Consider the following 19,163-nt stretch of genomic DNA (forward strand, 5'->3'; position numbering starts at 1 on the left):
ACTCATAGTTGACTATTGCTTTATATCTTACCGAACCAATCCCATTCATTGGATTTGAATGGAAAGCGCAGTGATTACCTCAGCCACTGACTTCAAAAACAACAGTTGAACGAGCTATATCCAATGAACATGCATAAATATAATAAATAAATAAAAGACTAAAAGGGAAGCATGTGAACGTGGCTGGTAAAAGCCGACAAGTATTAGGTGAATAAACGAGCCATCGTCGTTTTCCACATACCACACGAATGTTCGTCCGTTTCTTCAACTACTTGCCACGCGTCCCCCCCCCCCCCAAACCGTTCATGCTGGGCCTAACTTTAATATTGGGCTTTAAAGCCTTTTCACAAAGTCTTCCTTGCTCACTGGGCCTTCTAAACCTTATCCTGGACCTTACTTCAATATTGCGCTTTATAGCCTTTTTCCATAGTCTTCCATGTTCATTTCTGTAGTGAGGCCACTGAAACTGTATTGCGTAGGGTCCACGTGAAACTTCAAAATTCGAAAATTCAAACGCGTGTCAAATAAAATAAAGGCAAAAAAGAGTAAAAGATTATGCACACTATCTTATCTTCGTTGTTCTTAGATTGGACCGTTTGGTAAAGTAAGAACCAGACCGTACCGAACCAGAGAAGCTCATAGACAAACCTTTGCTCATTAACGGCGTATGTAAGTGAAATATTAGCTTAAGATTCTAATTTTTTAAAAAGTAATTGCATAAACACACAGTCACGAATTTTTAAAAGGAAATTTTACTAATATTATTAATAAATTAATTACCTATAGTCTTAGAACCGGTTCGGTTGTAACCGACCAAACCACACGAAGACCAACCTTCCAGAACACATAAGAGAGACATTTATATTCTCTTCTTTTTCCCATTTTACCCCTAACATTCTTCTTCGTCGTCTCTAAGCTCTTGAAGTCTTGGTCCGTTGTTGAATTTTCAAGCTTCTTTCTTCTATTTCTGAACTGAATTTTCCTCTTCGGAAACTTTAAATTTGAAACGAAAGGAGAAGGAGGATGACGACTATGGAGAGCCTAATTGGATTGGTTAACAGGATACAGAGAGCATGCACCGTGCTCGGTGACTACGGTGGTGGAACAGGTGACAACGCATTCAATTCTCTCTGGGAAGCTCTTCCCACCGTCGCCGTCGTCGGTGGTCAGGTGAATTTCTCCATTCCAACTAGCTTTGACTCCTTCTTCCTCTGTTTTTACTCTGTTTTTCCTCTGTTTTGACTCTTTCAACTTTGTGCAGAGTTCTGGAAAATCTTCGGTTCTTGAGAGCATAGTTGGGAGAGACTTTCTTCCTCGAGGATCCGGTTTGTTAAATTCAAAACCTTTTGCACTTTTCTCTTAGTGTGTTTTGTTGTAATAAAACAAAGAGCTCTGTTTTTTTTGTGCAGGTATCGTTACGAGGCGTCCTTTGGTGTTGCAGCTGCATAAGTCGGAGGAAGGAACAGAGGATTATGCAGAGTTCCTCCATCTTCCCAAGAGGCAGTTCACAGACTTCGGTGTGTGCCTTTTAACCATCTCTATGTCTAGATAAGTTATGTATGTGTGTGTCTTAGATTGAAACTGGTTGATGGTTGGCAGCTTTGGTTCGGAAGGAGATTCAAGATGAGACTGATAGAATCACAGGGAAGAGCAAACAGATTTCTCCAGTTCCTATTCATCTCAGTATCTTCTCTCCTAATGGTCTGCTTCAGTCACAATCTGGTGTTTTTTACTTCATGTAATAGACTATTTGTTTATGGAACTGACATCAATGCTTGACTCCTTTGCCTTGCAGTTGTGAATCTGACACTCGTTGATCTACCCGGTTTAACTAAAGTGGCTGTTGGTATTTCTTTACCTCTTATTTGTGTTTCCATTTCTTTATTCTTTAATTGATTTTATGAAGGTTATTTAATCTGTCTTTTATTTTCCAGAGGGACAACCAGAAACCATTGTGGAGGATATTGAATCTATGGTTCGGACATACGTTGATAAGGTGAGAAATTGCCACTTATTTCATTTGTATACAGATGTTGAGCGTGTGTATTTTTAAAAATAAAATTGTGTTGTTGTTTTTTTTGCAGCCAAATTGTATTATATTAGCTATATCTCCTGCTAACCAGGACATAGCTACTTCTGATGCTATCAAACTTGCAAAAGAAGTTGATCCAACAGGTTGGTTTGGTTGTTTCTGTTGCAAATAAAATAAAATAATATTTGGGAGCAACTATTGTCTTGTGATGATGGATTAAAGCTTTTGATTTTTTCCAGGAGAGAGAACATTTGGTGTTCTTACCAAGTTAGACCTTATGGACAAAGGAACTAATGCATTAGATGTAAGCACCTCTTCATCTTTATTTTTTGTTTCACATAAGTGTTAGAAATTTTTTTAATTTTTTTGTTGTTGTTATTAAAGTGTAGAATTTAACTTTTTTCATGTTGTCAAAGAGTTGAACAATGTTTTTTTTTTGCTTGCCTTTAATAAGGTACTTGAGGGAAGATCATACAGGCTGCAACACCCTTGGGTTGGGATAGTGAACCGTTCACAAGCAGATATTAATAGGAACGCTGACATGATGCTTGCAAGAAGAAAAGAGCGTGATTATTTTGACACCAGTCCTGACTATGGTCACTTAGCCAGCAAAATGGGTTCTGAATATCTAGCAAAGCTGCTCTCTAAGGTGTTCAACCAAAGACTTTTCTCGTATTGTTATAACTTTATTTCTAAATTTCTATATGTTCATTGTTTTTTTTTTTAATTCTGCAGCACTTGGAGTCTGTTATCAGGTCACGTATACCAAGTATCTTATCCTTAATAAACAAAAGCATTGACGAACTTGAAAGAGAGTTAGACAAAATGGGTAGGCCTGTTGCTGTTGATGCTGGGGTGAGTACTTTCACTTTCACTACATGAAACCATTCCTCTTCTTCTTTACTGTGTGCTTAAATCTTTTGGTCTCATTCTCACTCTCAGGCTCAACTCTACACTATACTGGAGATGTGCCGTGCATTCGATAAAGTATTCAAGGAACATCTTGATGGAGGGTAAAGCATCATTACTTATCTCCTTATTTGATCATTTTATTTAACTTTAATGTTACACTTGTAGGCGTCCTGGAGGCGACCGTATCTATGGAGTCTTTGATAACCAACTACCAGCTGCACTTAAAAAGCTTCCTTTCGATCGCCATCTTTCTCTACAAAGTGTGAAGAGAATCGTCTCTGAAGCAGATGGTTATCAGCCTCACTTGATTGCGCCAGAACAGGGCTATCGCCGTCTTATTGAAGGGGCGCTTGGTTACTTTAGAGGTCCAGCTGAAGCTTCTGTTGATGCTGTAAGTTCTTCAGACACCTTTCACTTACAGTTTCTTGTATATACAGGACCATAACAAGTTTGATGCTTTAGGTACACTTTGTCTTGAAAGAGCTTGTGAGGAAGTCAATTGCAGAAACTCAGGTGACACTAATAATCCTATTGATTAGTTCGTTACATGTATACTCCATCTGTTTCAAAAATAATACTCCTTTTGTTTTAGATTATAAGTAGTTTTAGATTAAAAATTTTGTTCCAAAATATAAATTGTTTTCATATTTCAATACACTTTTTGTATTTATTGAATATTGTGTAATCAATAAAATAATATATATTTTTTTATAATTGGTTGAATTTATACAGTAAATGATATTTTATAAAAACTAACAAATTTCTTAACATTTATACTTTTAACTAAAACTACTTAACATTTAAAATCAGAGGGAGTACATGCTTTAGAATTTTCGCACATATTAATAAAATATATTAAACCTTAGTTGTAAGTGGATAATTTTTTTATGATTATTTATTTCTTATGATTTTAAACCAATAAAAAATCAAAAATACAATTAACGTTTTTGAATTTTACAATTAATCATTGTTAGCCTATAAAAATGCATTGAAAATACAGAGAAAAATGTATCTTTTTGAAACATTTATCTTCTAAAATATGCATAAACGGAGGGAGTAGTGAACAAGGAAGGGTTTGACTGAATGAATCTCTTTGCAGGAGCTAAAGCGTTTCCCTTCACTGCAAGTGGAGCTAGCTGCAGCAGCCAACTCCTCCTTGGAGAAGTTCAGGGAAGAAAGCAAGAAGTCAGTTATTCGACTTGTTGAGATGGAGTCTGCGTATCTAACAGCCGAGTTCTTCCGGAAACTTCCTCAAGAGATGGAAAGACCAGCGATCACCAACAGCAAGAACCAAACCGCTGCTTCTCCTTCTCCCGCAACACAAGACCAGTACGGAGAGGGACATTTCAGAAGGATAGCATCGAATGTATCCGCTTATGTCAGCATGGTTTCGGACACACTTCGCAACACCATTCCAAAGGCTTGTGTTTACTGCCAGGTTAGACAAGCCAAGCTCGCGTTGCTTAATTACTTCTACAGTCAGATCAGCAAGAGAGAGGTAAAAATACTATATACTAAAAAAATTAAATGTCTCTAACTCTTTTGGATTCTTCTATACGTGTCAGAACTTATATATATATGGTCACAGGGGAAACAGTTGGGAGAGTTACTAGATGAAGATCCGGCATTGATGGGTAGGAGACTAGAGTGTGCGCAGAGGCTTGAGTTATATAAGAAAGCGAGAGATGAGATAGATGCAGTTGCTTGGGTTCGATGAATAAATCCCAGTGTGTGTGAGTGTCTCTGGTGGTGGTTTTTGTGATTAGAAACCTATGACTTCGTGTGTTGGTTGGACCTTTAATATGTTCGTTGGCTATGTATTATTCATCAATTAGACCATGTTGGGACGATGTTTGTAATAAAAAAAAATTCATTCCTATTTGAAAACGCCGTGGCTTTCCACTTCGGGATACTAGACTGCGCATCGTTGACATTTTATGAACTAGGCCTGGCCATCCGGTCTTGTCGGATCCGGATCCTTTGGTTCTTGAAAATTTGGACCTATATAGGTATCTATAATTTTTTTGGATCAGTTCCTGATCGGTTTGGATCTATAATTTTAATATCCATAAAATACTTGTAATTTTTGAATATATTTCAGGTTTGAATTGGTTCAGGTCCGAAAATTTAAAAACTACTTGAAAACTTCATAAATACCCGAAGAACCATGAAAATATCTAAAATTTTGCCCTAAATCAGATCCGAAAATCTAAAAGATACCCAAAATTTTATCCGAATATCCGAATTATATTTTTTGAAAATCTAAAATTTTACCCGAAATCTGAAATTATACCTGAAAACCGGACCAAAAAAAATATCTGAAATCACAAATATACCCAATTACCCAAATATATGTAATATATACAATAAGTTTCGCGTACCCGATCGGGTTTCGGGTAGAACCAAGACTTGAACCGAGACCCGCAGGTCTAAAATAAAGATCCAACATGTAAGTTAGCATGGACCCGGATCCGAACCTGTATTTTTGAGTCGGTTCCAGTTCGGGTCTTCGGGTCCGGTAAAATGGCCAGGCTTATTATGAACTTTTGAATGCACTGAAAAACTCCAGGTAGTTTCTCTTTAGAAAGGAGACTTGCGCGCCGTCCCATTTCTCATTTACCAAGTTGTTTCTTGGTTATGAAGAGACTTTTTAAATTGTTTATAGAATCTACCCATCATATTGTTAGCTACCACGAATCTAAAGGGAAACTTCGAAAGGTCAGCAGGATGTGGTTCTCCTCCATGATCATTACCATCACAGTTTGTTCCTGATTCTCTGTTTGGTGTGGACCGTGTGGTGTGTATTACTTATTATCACTGTTTTGGTGTCTTTGTCAGCATCAAAGACTAGGTGTCGCCGATAAAAAAACAAAACAAAAGCGACTTTCCAAGTCTACTTGCATTGTCGTATACGTAACTAGGTCTTGTTGTAATGTCGCCGCATTTTCGTCGTAATAATCACCTTTTAGTCAGGAACATATTATATTAGGCATGACGTATTAATCAATATTCCCTAATCCACAAATCGACCTAAGTAGAAAGTCAATTGATACTCACCAAAATGAATGGTCACGCATCCACTTGAAAAAAAAACCTATTGTTTAAAATGAAATTATTAGGCAATTACGTGCTTAGAGGCCAACATTTTCACAAACTTGTCGTTGTTGCTACCGTCAAAAACTTATAATATCACAACCGTCCATTTCATTCAAGATTACTACTGCATACATGCATTAACTTATATATACACTTTAATCGTTACAAGATACTAAGTAAACACTGTTTTTTTTTTTGTAATAATGCATGCTCAAACTGTGTTTAGATTCTGCGAGTGCATCACCGTTTCCATTTTGGTCGTCTTATCTCTTCGTCTCTTCTCAAAACTAGCCATTTTCATCGTCACCCGTCCATGGCGTCGCTACCGCACGTTCACGTTCCGCAGCAGCCAGTGGATAAAGGCGGTGAAAGAACATTCGTCTCCGTTGTATTGCGCCGTGTGTTTGCAAGAGGCAGAGGAAGGAGATAAGATGAGGAGGTTGACGATTTGTCGCCACTGTTTCCACGCGGATTGTATCGATCCATGGCTTGGTGAAATGTCTTCGACGTGTCCATTGTGTAGAGCTGAGGTTCCACCTTTACCACCGGTGAATCCTCTACTCTTACTGTTTGTTTCCGCCAACAAAGAACTCTGACGAAAGAAAACTATTATTAGACCTCAGATTAAGTTCTTTTTCTCTTTGATACTATTTTGCCTCGACTCCAACACGTGTAGTGAAAAAGTAAACTTTATAACAAAGGTTTATACCAAAAAGACGCCAAAATGGTTTACTATTATCGAGCCAGTCTCGGCAAAGCCACACAGGAGGAGAGGTGAGATAATTAACTACATGCGTGTCAATGTTCAAACAAGTCATCAAAGCGTTCTGGATTTGGAAATGGCAATCATACCAGGTTGGTGTGCTTGGGATTATTCCTCAAGATCCTGCACTGTTTGATGGAACAGGCAGAGTGAATCTAGACCCTCTAACTCAGTATACTGATCTTGAAACATGGGAGCTAAAAATACTTCAAAAATCTTTTCTGATTTAACTTTAACAAAACACTCTTTATACTATGTTGATTCTGCTGAGAGATGGTGTGATACAAAAGAATCTAAACATCAAAAAAAAAAAAAAAGCAAAAAATGTTGACTATTGCTCACAGAATCCATTCATTGATCAGGAGTGATCTTGTTCTGGTTCTAAGTGATTGTAAGAACAATATACATGTGCTTTCAAGCTACATACACATTTAGTTATGAGGTCTAAACCACTTTTTCCATGTTTGACTCACCTACAAAACTACTAGAGAGGGAAGAATCTCTTTCTCCGAAACTCGTAAAGGAGTATTCAATGAGATCAGGAAACTACTGTCTGTTTTCCAGATAAAGCTCAGTTTTATTGAAGCTGTAAGAGACAATAAAAGTTTCAATGTTGCAATAGTACTGTTACTTACCCTCTAAAACATAACTACTGAAAAGTTGATTCGTTTACAAAAGTTTCGGAAAACAACTGAATGTGAAACATTTCATTTACAAACCATGCTGGTGTTTCATCAGAAAAGATAATCTCTGAGGTTAGGAGTTAGGATGTAACTCCATAAGGCAGCAATGCAGCCGCCACGATCCTGCCTTCCTCATTCAGTATGTTGTAAGTCGATGCAGCATTTCTCTAGAATAAAACAGAGAGTTCAATCAATAACCACATACAAATAACTCCAAACCCAACATAACCAAAGCATGATGATAAGGGAATCTTGAGAGGGATAGACATACAGAGTCAAGAGTTTCTAGCTTCATGCCAATTGACTTTACAAACTGTCTAACTTGTGGATTCACTGGATGATTGTATCTTCCACAGCCGATGATTAAGAGCTCTAGAAAGTGTTACAGAGACAAGAGAGTCAGAACATCACTGATGAAACACTTCAATATGTTCAAAATGTTAAGATTGTACCTGGAATTGGTCGAACAGTCTGGAAGATTGACAAGCTGCATCCATTAGTATAAACATGTCAAACATTTTTACCAAAACTTATATCTCTTAAGCAACTCTTAAGCTTTCACTCAAGATTCAAGCACAAGAGAGAGACGGCACCTATCCGTTGTGATCTCAGAGAAGCTACGAGGGCTCCATGACATCAGCAAGTTCCCAACAGAGAGCAAGCTCCCATCGTACTTAACCCCATTCACCGTGAAACTCGTCTCATCAAATCTGCATAACCAAAGACAAACCCACCACTAATCTAACCACTACATATCCAAAATCCAAACTTCAATTGACAAACCCAACAAAATGTTCCAAAGGTTCCAACTTTACGACGAAACACAACGAAATTTCAAATCAAGAGCCCAACAAAAGGTTCCAACTTTGTGATGAAACACAACAAATTTTCAAATCAGGAGAACGAATCAGAGAGAATGAGAGGTGGGTTTGGTCTGATTACTCCTGAAACCGAAGTTGATCCTCGGGGACGTTGTCGATGAGGTTGATCTGATCGTAGAGAGAGAAAGCTCTTCTTAGAGATGGCAAGACGAGGTTGTGATGCTTCGGAGATTCATTTCTCATGGCTCGGATCAGCTTCGGCAACGTCGCCATAGCTTTCTGTCTCACCGCCATCTCCCCCCGTCTCCAAACGATTTATCATTCGAAACGACTAGACTTTAACGAACCCGGTTTATTGGTTTACAACATCTACCATCATTGGTTGGTTTGATTATCATGGGTAAACCACTGGTCTATATCGGTTTACGCTGATTTACTGCAGTAATTCTGGTACATTTAAGAGTCATTTACACCCTAAGGCAGTTTACAAGTTTTATTAACACTTTAAGGCAGTTTGTTCTACTAGGGTAGTTTGTTAGTGGTCAAAGACACCAATACCCTCGGAATGAAAACCAAACCTTTCGTTACCTCTCTCTTCCTTTTTCTGGTTTCTGGGTTTAGTGTGTCATTTATTTGAAAAGTGAAAATGCATTTTTTTATTTAATTGTTTTTAATCTGAACCACAAACAAAAGGTAACTTTGTCTCTATTTATTCTCTGAATTGAACCAACAAACATAAGGGTGCGGTCGTAAAAGAAATTGATATACCTTCGATGGCGGAAAAGAATCCATATAAGTTGTCCATATGTACATGTGTGCACATGTACACCTCACTAGTAGGCAGTTGTATGTTTCATTATGTACATCAAAACGTGTACACATGTACATATGTAAGCATGAACTCAAAATTGGTCTTAGCCGGCTCGTTAATATCATTAGGAAGCAGCCACAAGCACAAACCGAGTTAATCCAAGTTACCCATCACCGGAATGACAATTAAATCCACTGTGACAGATGAGATGAGGATTCCAAAGTTGAAGCTTAGGCTTCCAAACAAACTGATTATCTCAAAATCATATTTTATCCTCATTATCTTCATTTTAGTTGTCGTCATATATGTCCTAATCGCCATCTTCGTCACTTTCGCCGTTGTTGTCTCTGTCCTCATCTCCTTCTTCATTTTCGTCTTCAACTGGTTGTACTGGAGGCTGATTAAGGACTACAAAAACCGATCTCATCGTCATCATCTTCTTCTAAAATGATTTTTTTTACAGGAAAAAAAGAAGAATTTAGGAGGAGAAAGATGACGGAAAATAAAATAAAAGAAATGATTGTATTTTAACTTTTAAGAGATATAAAGAAAAAAAAAGAAAAAAAAATGATTTGTGGTCACATGATTTAATGTTACAGTAGTTAGTTAGATTTCAATTAGAAATAATAGAACAAGGGTAATAATGGTTTTTAATACACTGAGAAAAAAGTGAATACAGTGTTAAAGAAGAGAAAAGGAGAGAGAAAAGTGTCTGAGTAGTAGAAACTGTCTTATTATGTTATTATAAACATAGAAACTGACCTATAGTGTAATATTCTCTACATTTAAGGAGTCCGGTTTCAGTCAAACCGAGAGTTTTCTAGATCGGGTTGATCAGTTTTGGAATTTAAAACCATTTAACTAAGTCAAATCAGTTTCGTATTTGTAAAAATCGAGTTTTAAATCACATTGGTTAATTTAGTTACCATGGATGAACGGTTTACATCGGTTTATGCTGATTAACTGCAGTGATTCTGGTACATTCACTAAAATTGGAAGTTAAGGAGATGTGAATTGGAATCTAGTTCCGGTGTCAGGTTTGATGATTGTTTACTTAGATTTTAGATTTTGGTTTTTGGTTTCTAGCTTTTAGTTTCTAGTTTTTGGATTTTAGTTTTTAGTTTTTGGTTTTGCAGTAGCTTTTAGTTTTTTAAAAAACTTGAATGGTGAGTTTAGATTCTGGTTTTTGATTTTTGAGTTTTGAGTTTTTTTTTAAAAACAATTTTCTGTATTTTTTTGTTTTCTCTAAATTTTTGATTAGTAATTTATTTAATTTTAAATTGTGTCTATTATTTTTAAGAACTTGACTTAATTTTACAAAAGTAATTTTTAAATAATTAATTTTATTTATTAACAAGTTTTTTTTTAAAATGTTCTTATATAAAAGTATTATATTGGTAATAAAGTCTTATAGTTTATAGACATGAAATAGTAAACTGGTGAAACCTAATTTTCCTAAATAATACAAAAATTTATCAACAGTAATATTTACATATTATTTTAATGGTTAACTTTGAATTATTAAATTTATTTATTCATAAGTTTACAATTGTATGAGTTAGCTATCAAGATTGTAAAAAAAAATGATGTACTATTAGATAAAATATCATTCACACACTGTAATAATTCTATACATTTTAATTAGCATTGATATAAAATTGATGCTTATGTATATACTCTGTTGACCAAAAACGTATCTCTTATTTATTTCAAATAATCAAATTTAAAATTTGCTTTATCTTGACAGCCTACGAATATAATAGTAGACGCACTGTCTCATAATAAACACAAAGATTACCAATCCTTATTTTTACAATAATTAGTACTTTTATTTATTTTCCCTATATTAATGGATAAATATAGAAAAAAAAAGAAAATTGAAAAACCAACGAAAATGAGTAGTGAAAACTGATGAAAACTTGTTTTTGGTTTTTATGTTAAGAAAACAGTTATTTGAAAAAACTAGTTTCCCTACATTTTAGGGAATCCATTCTTTGAAAATCTTGATTGGATGAAAATTGGATTTTGGAAAAACAAAAACCAAAAACTAATCAAAAAACTACAAACACAGTTTTGGAATTTAAAATCGTTTTAACGGAATCAAACCAGATTCATATTCTTAAAAATCGGTCTTAAACAGTATATTATGTATTTTGTTTAGCAACAAAAAAAAAAGATTTCGTATTTCAACATAAATACAAACTGTGAAGCAAAATGCATTTTTTTCCTGTATTTACACGTCTATAGTGCATCTGCATGAATGCATTTTGTTTAAAACGTGAGACAATAGGTTTTTGCCAGTTGTTAAGAAAAAAAAGAGGTTTTGCCAAGTAGTAGAGAGAGATAGACCCACTTGGTCACGGTCCAGGACCATTTTGCTTGCCTCCAAAACTGGAGTGACAGTGAGTTTGGTGGAGGAAAACAAAATCCATATTTAGTCCAAAAAAAATCCACATAGTACTTTGTTCTTTTCTGCTGTAATTATTGTAGTTTTACCTTGGATTGCTTGTTGTCATTTTTTACTTTGGTTCAGTGTTTGAGTAAAAGTGACAAGTTTTGTTGACAAAAGTGGAAAAGAGGAAAGGTACACCGTGTTCAAGTCTTTATCTCTGACTGCTTGTGTCGTCTTTCAATTTGATCTGGCGATTAAGAAAGCCACAACTAGACACTTGTCAGAAAGGATCCAGCGTTTTTGTATAGAATCAAGTTGAAGTTGTGATAAATAAAAAAGAAATCATGGTGCGATGATAGACAACTTGTTAGCAATAAGAAATAAAAAACAAAAAGTCAAACGTAATGACTTTATGGTGTTGATTATTAGGATTCGGAGATCATAACTTGTGTCTTTTTATTAGATGAGAAGCAGAAGTGTAATTTGTTCGATTAGTTGTATAAATAAGCAGTCATTTTTATCTAACATTCACAATTACATGCAGTTTGGGTTTTGTTAAATTCATGATTCATAGAGAAGAAAATTTAGAACATAGTATAAAATAACGTCAGAGAAGTAAATAGAAGACCTCACAGTCGTCTGGAGATCAAGTCCTGTCCCTCTGCACCTTATTGTTTAGATCAAGCTCAATTTCTTTAAATTTTAGCTTTAGATCTGTAATTGTGTTTTGAGTCCTTTTTACCTTTTTAACACTCTTTGCCTTTGGCAGACTAGGATCAAGGTAATCTTGTCGCCATCTCATCATTCAAGTAATGACATTAACATTCTTATAAAAAAAAAGTAAATGGAATAACTATCACACAATAAAGTTCCAAAGCTGCAAGCAGCCTCATATTTTCCAGATAAAAATTATAGTCATATATTTCCTCAAGATAATATTAAAATATTATTACAGTCGGATAAAATTTTCATACATAACCTGAAGTTCTAACTTCTAAGCAAATATACATATTTAACCATAAAGATTTTAAAATCAATAAAATGATGATGAATCCTCTATCTTCTTCAAAACATCAAAACGGCCATAAAATAAATCAGACGAGCAACGATTCTCCTCCTCTCTCTTCGATTGGTTCGTCGCCATGAAAGATACAAAAAATCTTGACGATTCACCAAAACTCACTTGCTCATGCAGAGTCTTATTCCAATCCACACGTAACATCTCCTTCACTTCCTCTTCTTTAGCCTGACCGATCGATCTCTTGAGGAACCGCTTAAACCACTTCACCGAGTCTTTTGGGTAACGTTTTAGACCGTTGACAAAGTCAACATAGTAAAGACCAAATCTAGCAGTGTACCCATGTTCCCATTCAAAGTTGTCCATCATTGACCATGCATAATATCCTCTTACGTCACAACCATCTTCACTATAACCATATTATAAGTTTTAATCAATAAAAGAATTAACGATTTTAATGGAAACGTATATATAGATTGTGAGAAAGATCGAGAACTAACACTATAGCTTTGTGAAGTTGTTGGATATGCGTGTCATGGTACTCAATCCTAAAGGTGTCCTTAAGAATCTCTTCTCTTGGTTTTGTACCATCGTCATTATCGTTGATTCCTGCAGTTCATAATCAACATAGGTTATAAGAAGTTACATCTAAAAATTGGGAAAAATTAAAAAACTCAGACACAATACTACAAACAATTTATTTATTGTTTATACAATCCAGAATTTTCTAGTTAACAGATATAACTTATAACTTTGGGAATCTCTAGTTGAGAGAATAAAAAAAGTTCTCTAACCATTTTCTTTGATGTAGACTGGAATGTTATTGTATCTATCTTTGATATAGTTTAGAACTTTTCTCAAGCCTTCTGGATGAGACAATATTAAACCCCTCTCATCCTGTAGAAAATAATACAAATATTAAAATTATAGGATGATATTTTATGTTGCACTTTAGAAAATAATAGTCAAAAATGAAATAAAATAATAGTCATGTAAAAGAAGTAAGCGTGGCACGTACCCCGGGTCCGATAATGTGGCCACTGTGGTTAGTCACTGTTTCAAATAAATTCATAAACATTGTTTAGTTTACAATCTTATCTACATGTATAATATATATTAAATTGGCATGGATCAATATTTTATAAGTAATTAATTAGCATCATGCCTACGTACGTTTCCATTCGACGTGATGATCAGTCTTGAACCGAGGCTTTGCTGGGTCGATCTCAGGAATATGAGTAGCGAAGCGTGCTGTATAGTAGTTTATTCCGACAAAATCTGATGAATTTTTTAACATGTTTGATTCTTCCTCAGTAAATGAAGGTAACTTATCTCCCGCGTATTTTTTCACAATCTCTGGATAGTCTCCGTGAATCACTGGATCAAGATGCCTAGTTACACATAGAACCCAAATAAAAATTAATGAGATGATGAGTATAAGCAGACTTATTCAAGATTGTTTTGTTTAGATTATTAACTTACCATTCAATTTCATAAGCAAGAGCTCTTTCAGCTGCTTCTTTATCATCAGTAGAGTCGGAATGAAAAGGCTCGAACCATCTTGGTGATAAAACTATCCCAATTTGGCTATCATGCGATATTTGTTTAGACTTTCTGAACTCGTCTACCGCAGCGGCATGAGCAAGAAGAACGTTATGTGAAACAATGTAAGGCTCGGTACTCGAATCGCCCGCATGACACTTTTCGTTTACCCATGATGAGCATCGACCAGCCGCCTTGTTACCTTGGTCGTAACCCGCAATAGTCATGATGTACGGTTCATTGATCGTTGTCCACATCTTAACTTTATCTCCAAACTCTTCGAAACAAATTCTTGCAAAATCTCGAAAGTCTTCTCTGTTTTGATAAGAAGTCATAAAAATAACAAGATTAATCCTATTTGCAAATATAAATAAATATATGTTTTAAAATATTAGATATATTCTAATTAGGCTTACACAATTTTAGTGCTCAAAAAGCCACCATATTCGTCCTCCAAAGATTGTGGATGGTCCCAATGATATAGTGTCATTGATGGTTGTATGTCTGCATGTTCATTAACATACAATTAATTTTATTACTTTAAGCTATACGCACAGTTTTAATTTAATTAGAGGATTTCAATTAACTAATAATTAGTAAATTAGTGATCTTACCATTAGCAAGAAGTTCGTCGATAAGATCCTTGTAGAATTGTATACCTTCTTTGTTTACTCCATCCTTTAGCTTTCCACCTGTAGATAATTGAAAATTTTACCACATAAATTAACTCGTATAACTGACCAAAATTTATAATTATTTTCTGTAAGAAGAAAATATAATCATCAAACTTAAAAAGCTTACTTGGAATTAGTCTGGCCCACGAGATTGAAAATCTGAAAGCGTCCATGTTTAGCTCCTTCATCAATTTTATGTCATCCTGTTTTTGTTTGTTTATGTCATATAAAAAACAATATTTTTAACCAAAGCAAAAACGATAACTATATACGGGTCTAGGTACAACGTACGAACTTTTGAGAAAGTAAATTGACTTATCTTGAACTTTAATTTCATTTTGGCTACTGATTACCAACTTTAGAAAAACATTAAGTTAAAAATCTAAGCTATTATTATTCAATCAACCAAGCATGTCCTTGTATACAAGTTTAGGAGATGTGAATCCTAAATACAAGAAGCTAGATCTATCTAAACAACTAGATATGCCTTATCACAATATACAATATATCGATCTTATCTTTAGTTAAAGATGTAAAATATTTGATTTGATTCACATGATTTGATAGTTTGATTTAGTTTTAGTTTTAGATGACAAGATTGACTATTATAGTCTAAAGAAAAAGAGGAGATTGATTAGAGATAGTACCTTATAACGGTGATAAAAATCAATCGCTACATCTGCATTATGCATCTTCGTCCGTTCTGCAGCAAAAGATTTTAGTTTTAAGTAACAAATAATTAATTAGAGATATGGTCTTGTTTGTATATGAGTGTGTGTTAATCAAGTTCGGTCCGTAAGCTATTGTTTTTGGACAAACCTGGGTAAGTGCGGCTGAAGTGGTCCCATATAGCTGGAGACTTGCCACCTTCATCTGTTGCTCCTTCGTACTGCATGAATATAAACAAAAATAAATATTATTTTCATCGAAAAGCTATTTTAGGATGACATATATAACCTAGTAATTTGTTATAACCAAAAGAAATCTAACTACATAATTAAGAGCAAGAAGATGAGCGATTATATACGTAGGGTTTTAATTTTATGAGCATCAAAAACTTTTAGAGTGCCCCACTTAATAGGTAAGCCTACACATATCATCAATCTTTTTTTTTTTTTACATATCATCAATCTTTCTTCACATTACGTTACTATAACATACAGATTATGATCGATAATACCGCAAAAACAAATGTAGAACGAAATATGAAATCATTATAGCGACAAAAGTTAGCTACGAACATACAAAATATCAGAATAATTCGATCATTAATGTATTGATAACATAATGATTAGATTTTATATGATAATATGATTGGTAATCACATAACTATTCCGCCATTGAAAGATCAAAATCATCAAAGTCACCTGATACGCAGACGCAGCCGTTCCAAAAACGAATCCATCAGGGAAACTATGTCGATCTAATGTTCTAGAATCGATTGTGTTTGCAAACAATGAGATTATCGAAAGGATGATGAAAAAACGAGATCCCCTAGCCATTTTTCTCTCTATATCTCTATATCTCTATTTTTTTGTTTGGTGTTTTTTTTTTAAGATTTCAAAGTGATATATTGAAGAGAGAATTACTCTTTCTTATATAGAGGTTTTTCCTCGTCCGGTAATAGACGTCATCTACGTGGAAATATTTGGACATAAATATCATATTTAGATGGAGAGATAACTTAATAGTATTTTTCTAATATATATCTTCGGATATTTCTTTCCAGTTTAAGACTATTATGATAGGTAACCAAATCCATTTTGGGTTGTTAGTTTTTACTATCATTGGTAGTACCAACTAAACGTCAGGAACTTTTTGTCCAACGTCATCTCTGAATGCGCCCGTGATCAGTGCTCACGTTCACCATTGTTTGTCCGAAGAATTTCATGATTACTGTCATGATATACGTACCATATCTATAATATAGTGTTGGTGTTGAATGTGTTCAAAATCGTGGCTACGTTCACTGTTAATATATCCGGCGAAGACTGCATGTAACGCTTACCATATCACGTGTAATGTTTGGACAGAAATTTTTGTCATATTAAAATGCAGGGACGAAAAAAAATTACAAGCCATTGGCATTTCATGTGTGTATGTTCCACACACCTTCATGCGCTTGCAAGTTTTTTTGACCAATATTTTGGATTTGTTAATCTTTCCGTTTGTGATAGTTATGTCATGGTGTTCTTATCTTGTACGAGTAATGTTTTTTCAAATATCATTTAATTTATTATACCAACTAGATTTTGATCTGTGTAGATGCACAGATTAGTTTTCATATAGATAAGAATATTAATTTTATATTCTAAAAATTTACGATTAAATTATAAATATTTTGGTGTTATTCTCTAATTTTATGATAAATGTTATTCCATGTCATTTGACAAAATAAATGTTATTCCATATCATTTGACAAAAAATATTAAGATAAATGTGTTGAAAGGTGCGAATGTGAGAATATAGTATAGTGTAACTTTAGGCTTTTAGGAATATATGGTGGTATATAGATAAATTTTAATTTATTAGATTTTCTTTTATGATTTCATCTAAAGGATGCTCTAAATAAAAAATCCACACATGAAATAAATTATGATTTCTGTTTTAAAAGATACAAATATTTTATTTTAAAAAGAAATTAATATTTTATTCTAAGAGAATATATTTCAAATTATGTAAAAAATATTTTCTAAAATTAATCAATTAAATTATTATTTTTCATCAAAATATAATTAAAATTATTTAATATATTTTTCAATTTTATCAAAAATTAAAATAATTTAATTTTAATTTCTAATAATGTTTTATTTTAATCAGAAATTAAATCAAATAGTTTTGGAAATAAATTTTAAGAAGATGCCAAAAAAGATTTTCTTATTAAAAATATTCATTTGTATTTCAAATAAATAGATAAAGATTTGGAACATGTTATAATTATATCATGCAAAATTCTATAAAATTTATAAATCATGAAATAAGTCATAACTTCTGTTTTAATAGTATATAAATATTTTATTTTTATATTTGAAATAGAAATGAATATTTGTTTCTAAGAGAATCTATTTAAAATCTTTGTAAAATGTATTTTTGATACTTAATCAATTTGAATTTTTATTATCATTAAAATATAATTAAAATATTTTAAAGAATTTATAATTTCTTTTTAAATAAAAAAGAATTTTAATTTATAATTATATTTTATGATAATTAGAATTTAAATGAAATAATTTTTGGAAATAAACTTTCAAAGATGCCAAAAATATTTCGTTAGATTTTATTTTTTTAAATATTAACTTTTATTTCAAATAAAGAAGGTAAGAAATTGGAAGATGTTATAGTTATATTATGCAAAATTTGATACTTTATAAGAAATGGTCCAAATGAAAAAATTACACATAAAATAAATCATAGTTTTTCTTTTAATTGTATACATTTTAATGGTGATGTATTTAGGAAGCATGGGGTCCCTGAAATATTGGAAGCTATAATAAACACTTTAGTTAGGATTTAATAAATTTTATTTTATTATGAATTTGGGGACTTTTTATGTAAACTTTTAAAAAAATTGAGATTCTAAATCAATGTTTCACTTTACTATACTTAAGACCGCCCCTATCAAGCAGACATAATTTCATGAAACCTTTACTGGTGATTCATCTAGAATATATATCAAAATTAAATTATATATTAGGAACAAAATATTAGCCGAAATATTATTTTTCTATGCATGATTTCTAAATTTGGTAAACAATACGTGTCATCTTTATCCAAAAGCCATGCATGTAATATCATTTTAAATTCACTGGTTTTTTTTTTTGTCAACAAATTCACTGGTCATTCAAGAGAAACAACTTTTCAAAGTTTTCATTATATTTTTGGTCAATAAAATTATGATAAGGTATTTTTTTATGTTATCTTTGGGTCTGATCCTATCCCACTTATGGGAGAAACTGGAGTCGAACTCCATTGGTGAAAACGTTACGGACAAGCGTAGGTCACTAGCCCTATTGGATCACACTTTTCGGGAGAAATGGGAGTCCAACTCCATTGGTGCAAAAAGTTACGGACGAATGTAGGTCACTAGCCTATTGGATACCAAGTTGTGATAAGATATTTAGTTCACACTTAGAAATAATAAACTTTAATGGATTTTTAATTTCTTACAAGTTACAGTATCTTAATTTGATAAGACCAGCATATTTTAAATATTTGAGTACATATGCACTGAATATGAAAAATGTTGTGGTAGTATTGAAATGAAAACAGCAACAAAATGAATTACTATGGGAATATAATACGGAAAATAGTTGTATTTGAGAATTATGAGACAAGAAAAATTATAATGTTCCACACAAAATCGATATGAGCAATAGTCCTTATCACATTCCCATATAAAGGGATGAGAACAAGTAACTG

At 33.3% G+C, this 19,163-nt stretch overlaps 3 protein-coding genes across 3 annotated transcripts; 1 reads left to right on the plus strand and 2 right to left on the minus strand.

Annotated features, from left to right (window-relative positions):
* Window positions 1–878: 878 nt before the first annotated feature.
* Window positions 879–4,856, plus strand: LOC103862902 (dynamin-related protein 1E). Its single transcript, XM_009140617.3, has 15 exons — window positions 879–1,170; window positions 1,262–1,325; window positions 1,410–1,517; window positions 1,600–1,701; window positions 1,796–1,846; window positions 1,935–1,996; window positions 2,085–2,175; window positions 2,272–2,336; window positions 2,487–2,681; window positions 2,768–2,887; window positions 2,975–3,045; window positions 3,110–3,335; window positions 3,407–3,457; window positions 4,044–4,442; window positions 4,533–4,856. Exons 1-15 carry the CDS (start codon window positions 1,024–1,026, stop codon window positions 4,659–4,661), a joined length of 1,881 nt encoding a protein of 626 aa, XP_009138865.1. The 5' UTR covers window positions 879–1,023; the 3' UTR covers window positions 4,662–4,856.
* A 2,503-nt stretch (window positions 4,857–7,359) lies between these two features.
* Window positions 7,360–8,663, minus strand: LOC103862904. Its single transcript, XM_009140619.3, has 5 exons — window positions 8,429–8,663; window positions 8,080–8,196; window positions 7,939–7,973; window positions 7,758–7,858; window positions 7,360–7,653 (listed from the first exon to the last, which is right to left on the minus strand). Exons 1-5 carry the CDS (start codon window positions 8,599–8,601, stop codon window positions 7,567–7,569), a joined length of 513 nt encoding a protein of 170 aa, XP_009138867.1. The 5' UTR covers window positions 8,602–8,663; the 3' UTR covers window positions 7,360–7,566.
* A 1,810-nt stretch (window positions 8,664–10,473) lies between these two features.
* LOC103862905 (beta-glucosidase 30) lies at window positions 10,474–16,309 on the minus strand. The gene is made up of 12 exons (XM_009140620.2): window positions 16,112–16,309; window positions 15,564–15,633; window positions 15,392–15,447; window positions 14,872–14,947; window positions 14,685–14,762; window positions 14,487–14,574; window positions 14,011–14,385; window positions 13,702–13,919; window positions 13,547–13,581; window positions 13,323–13,425; window positions 13,029–13,137; window positions 10,474–12,937 (listed from the first exon to the last, which is right to left on the minus strand). The coding sequence occupies exons 1-12, from the start codon at window positions 16,244–16,246 to the stop codon at window positions 12,544–12,546; spliced, it is 1,737 nt and encodes a 578-aa protein (XP_009138868.1). The 5' UTR covers window positions 16,247–16,309; the 3' UTR covers window positions 10,474–12,543.
* Between the last annotated feature and the right edge of the window lie 2,854 nt (window positions 16,310–19,163).

Source organism: Brassica rapa, chromosome A04 (genome assembly GCF_000309985.2).
Source record: "Brassica rapa cultivar Chiifu-401-42 chromosome A04, CAAS_Brap_v3.01, whole genome shotgun sequence".
NCBI lineage: Eukaryota > Viridiplantae > Streptophyta > Magnoliopsida > Brassicales > Brassicaceae > Brassica > Brassica rapa.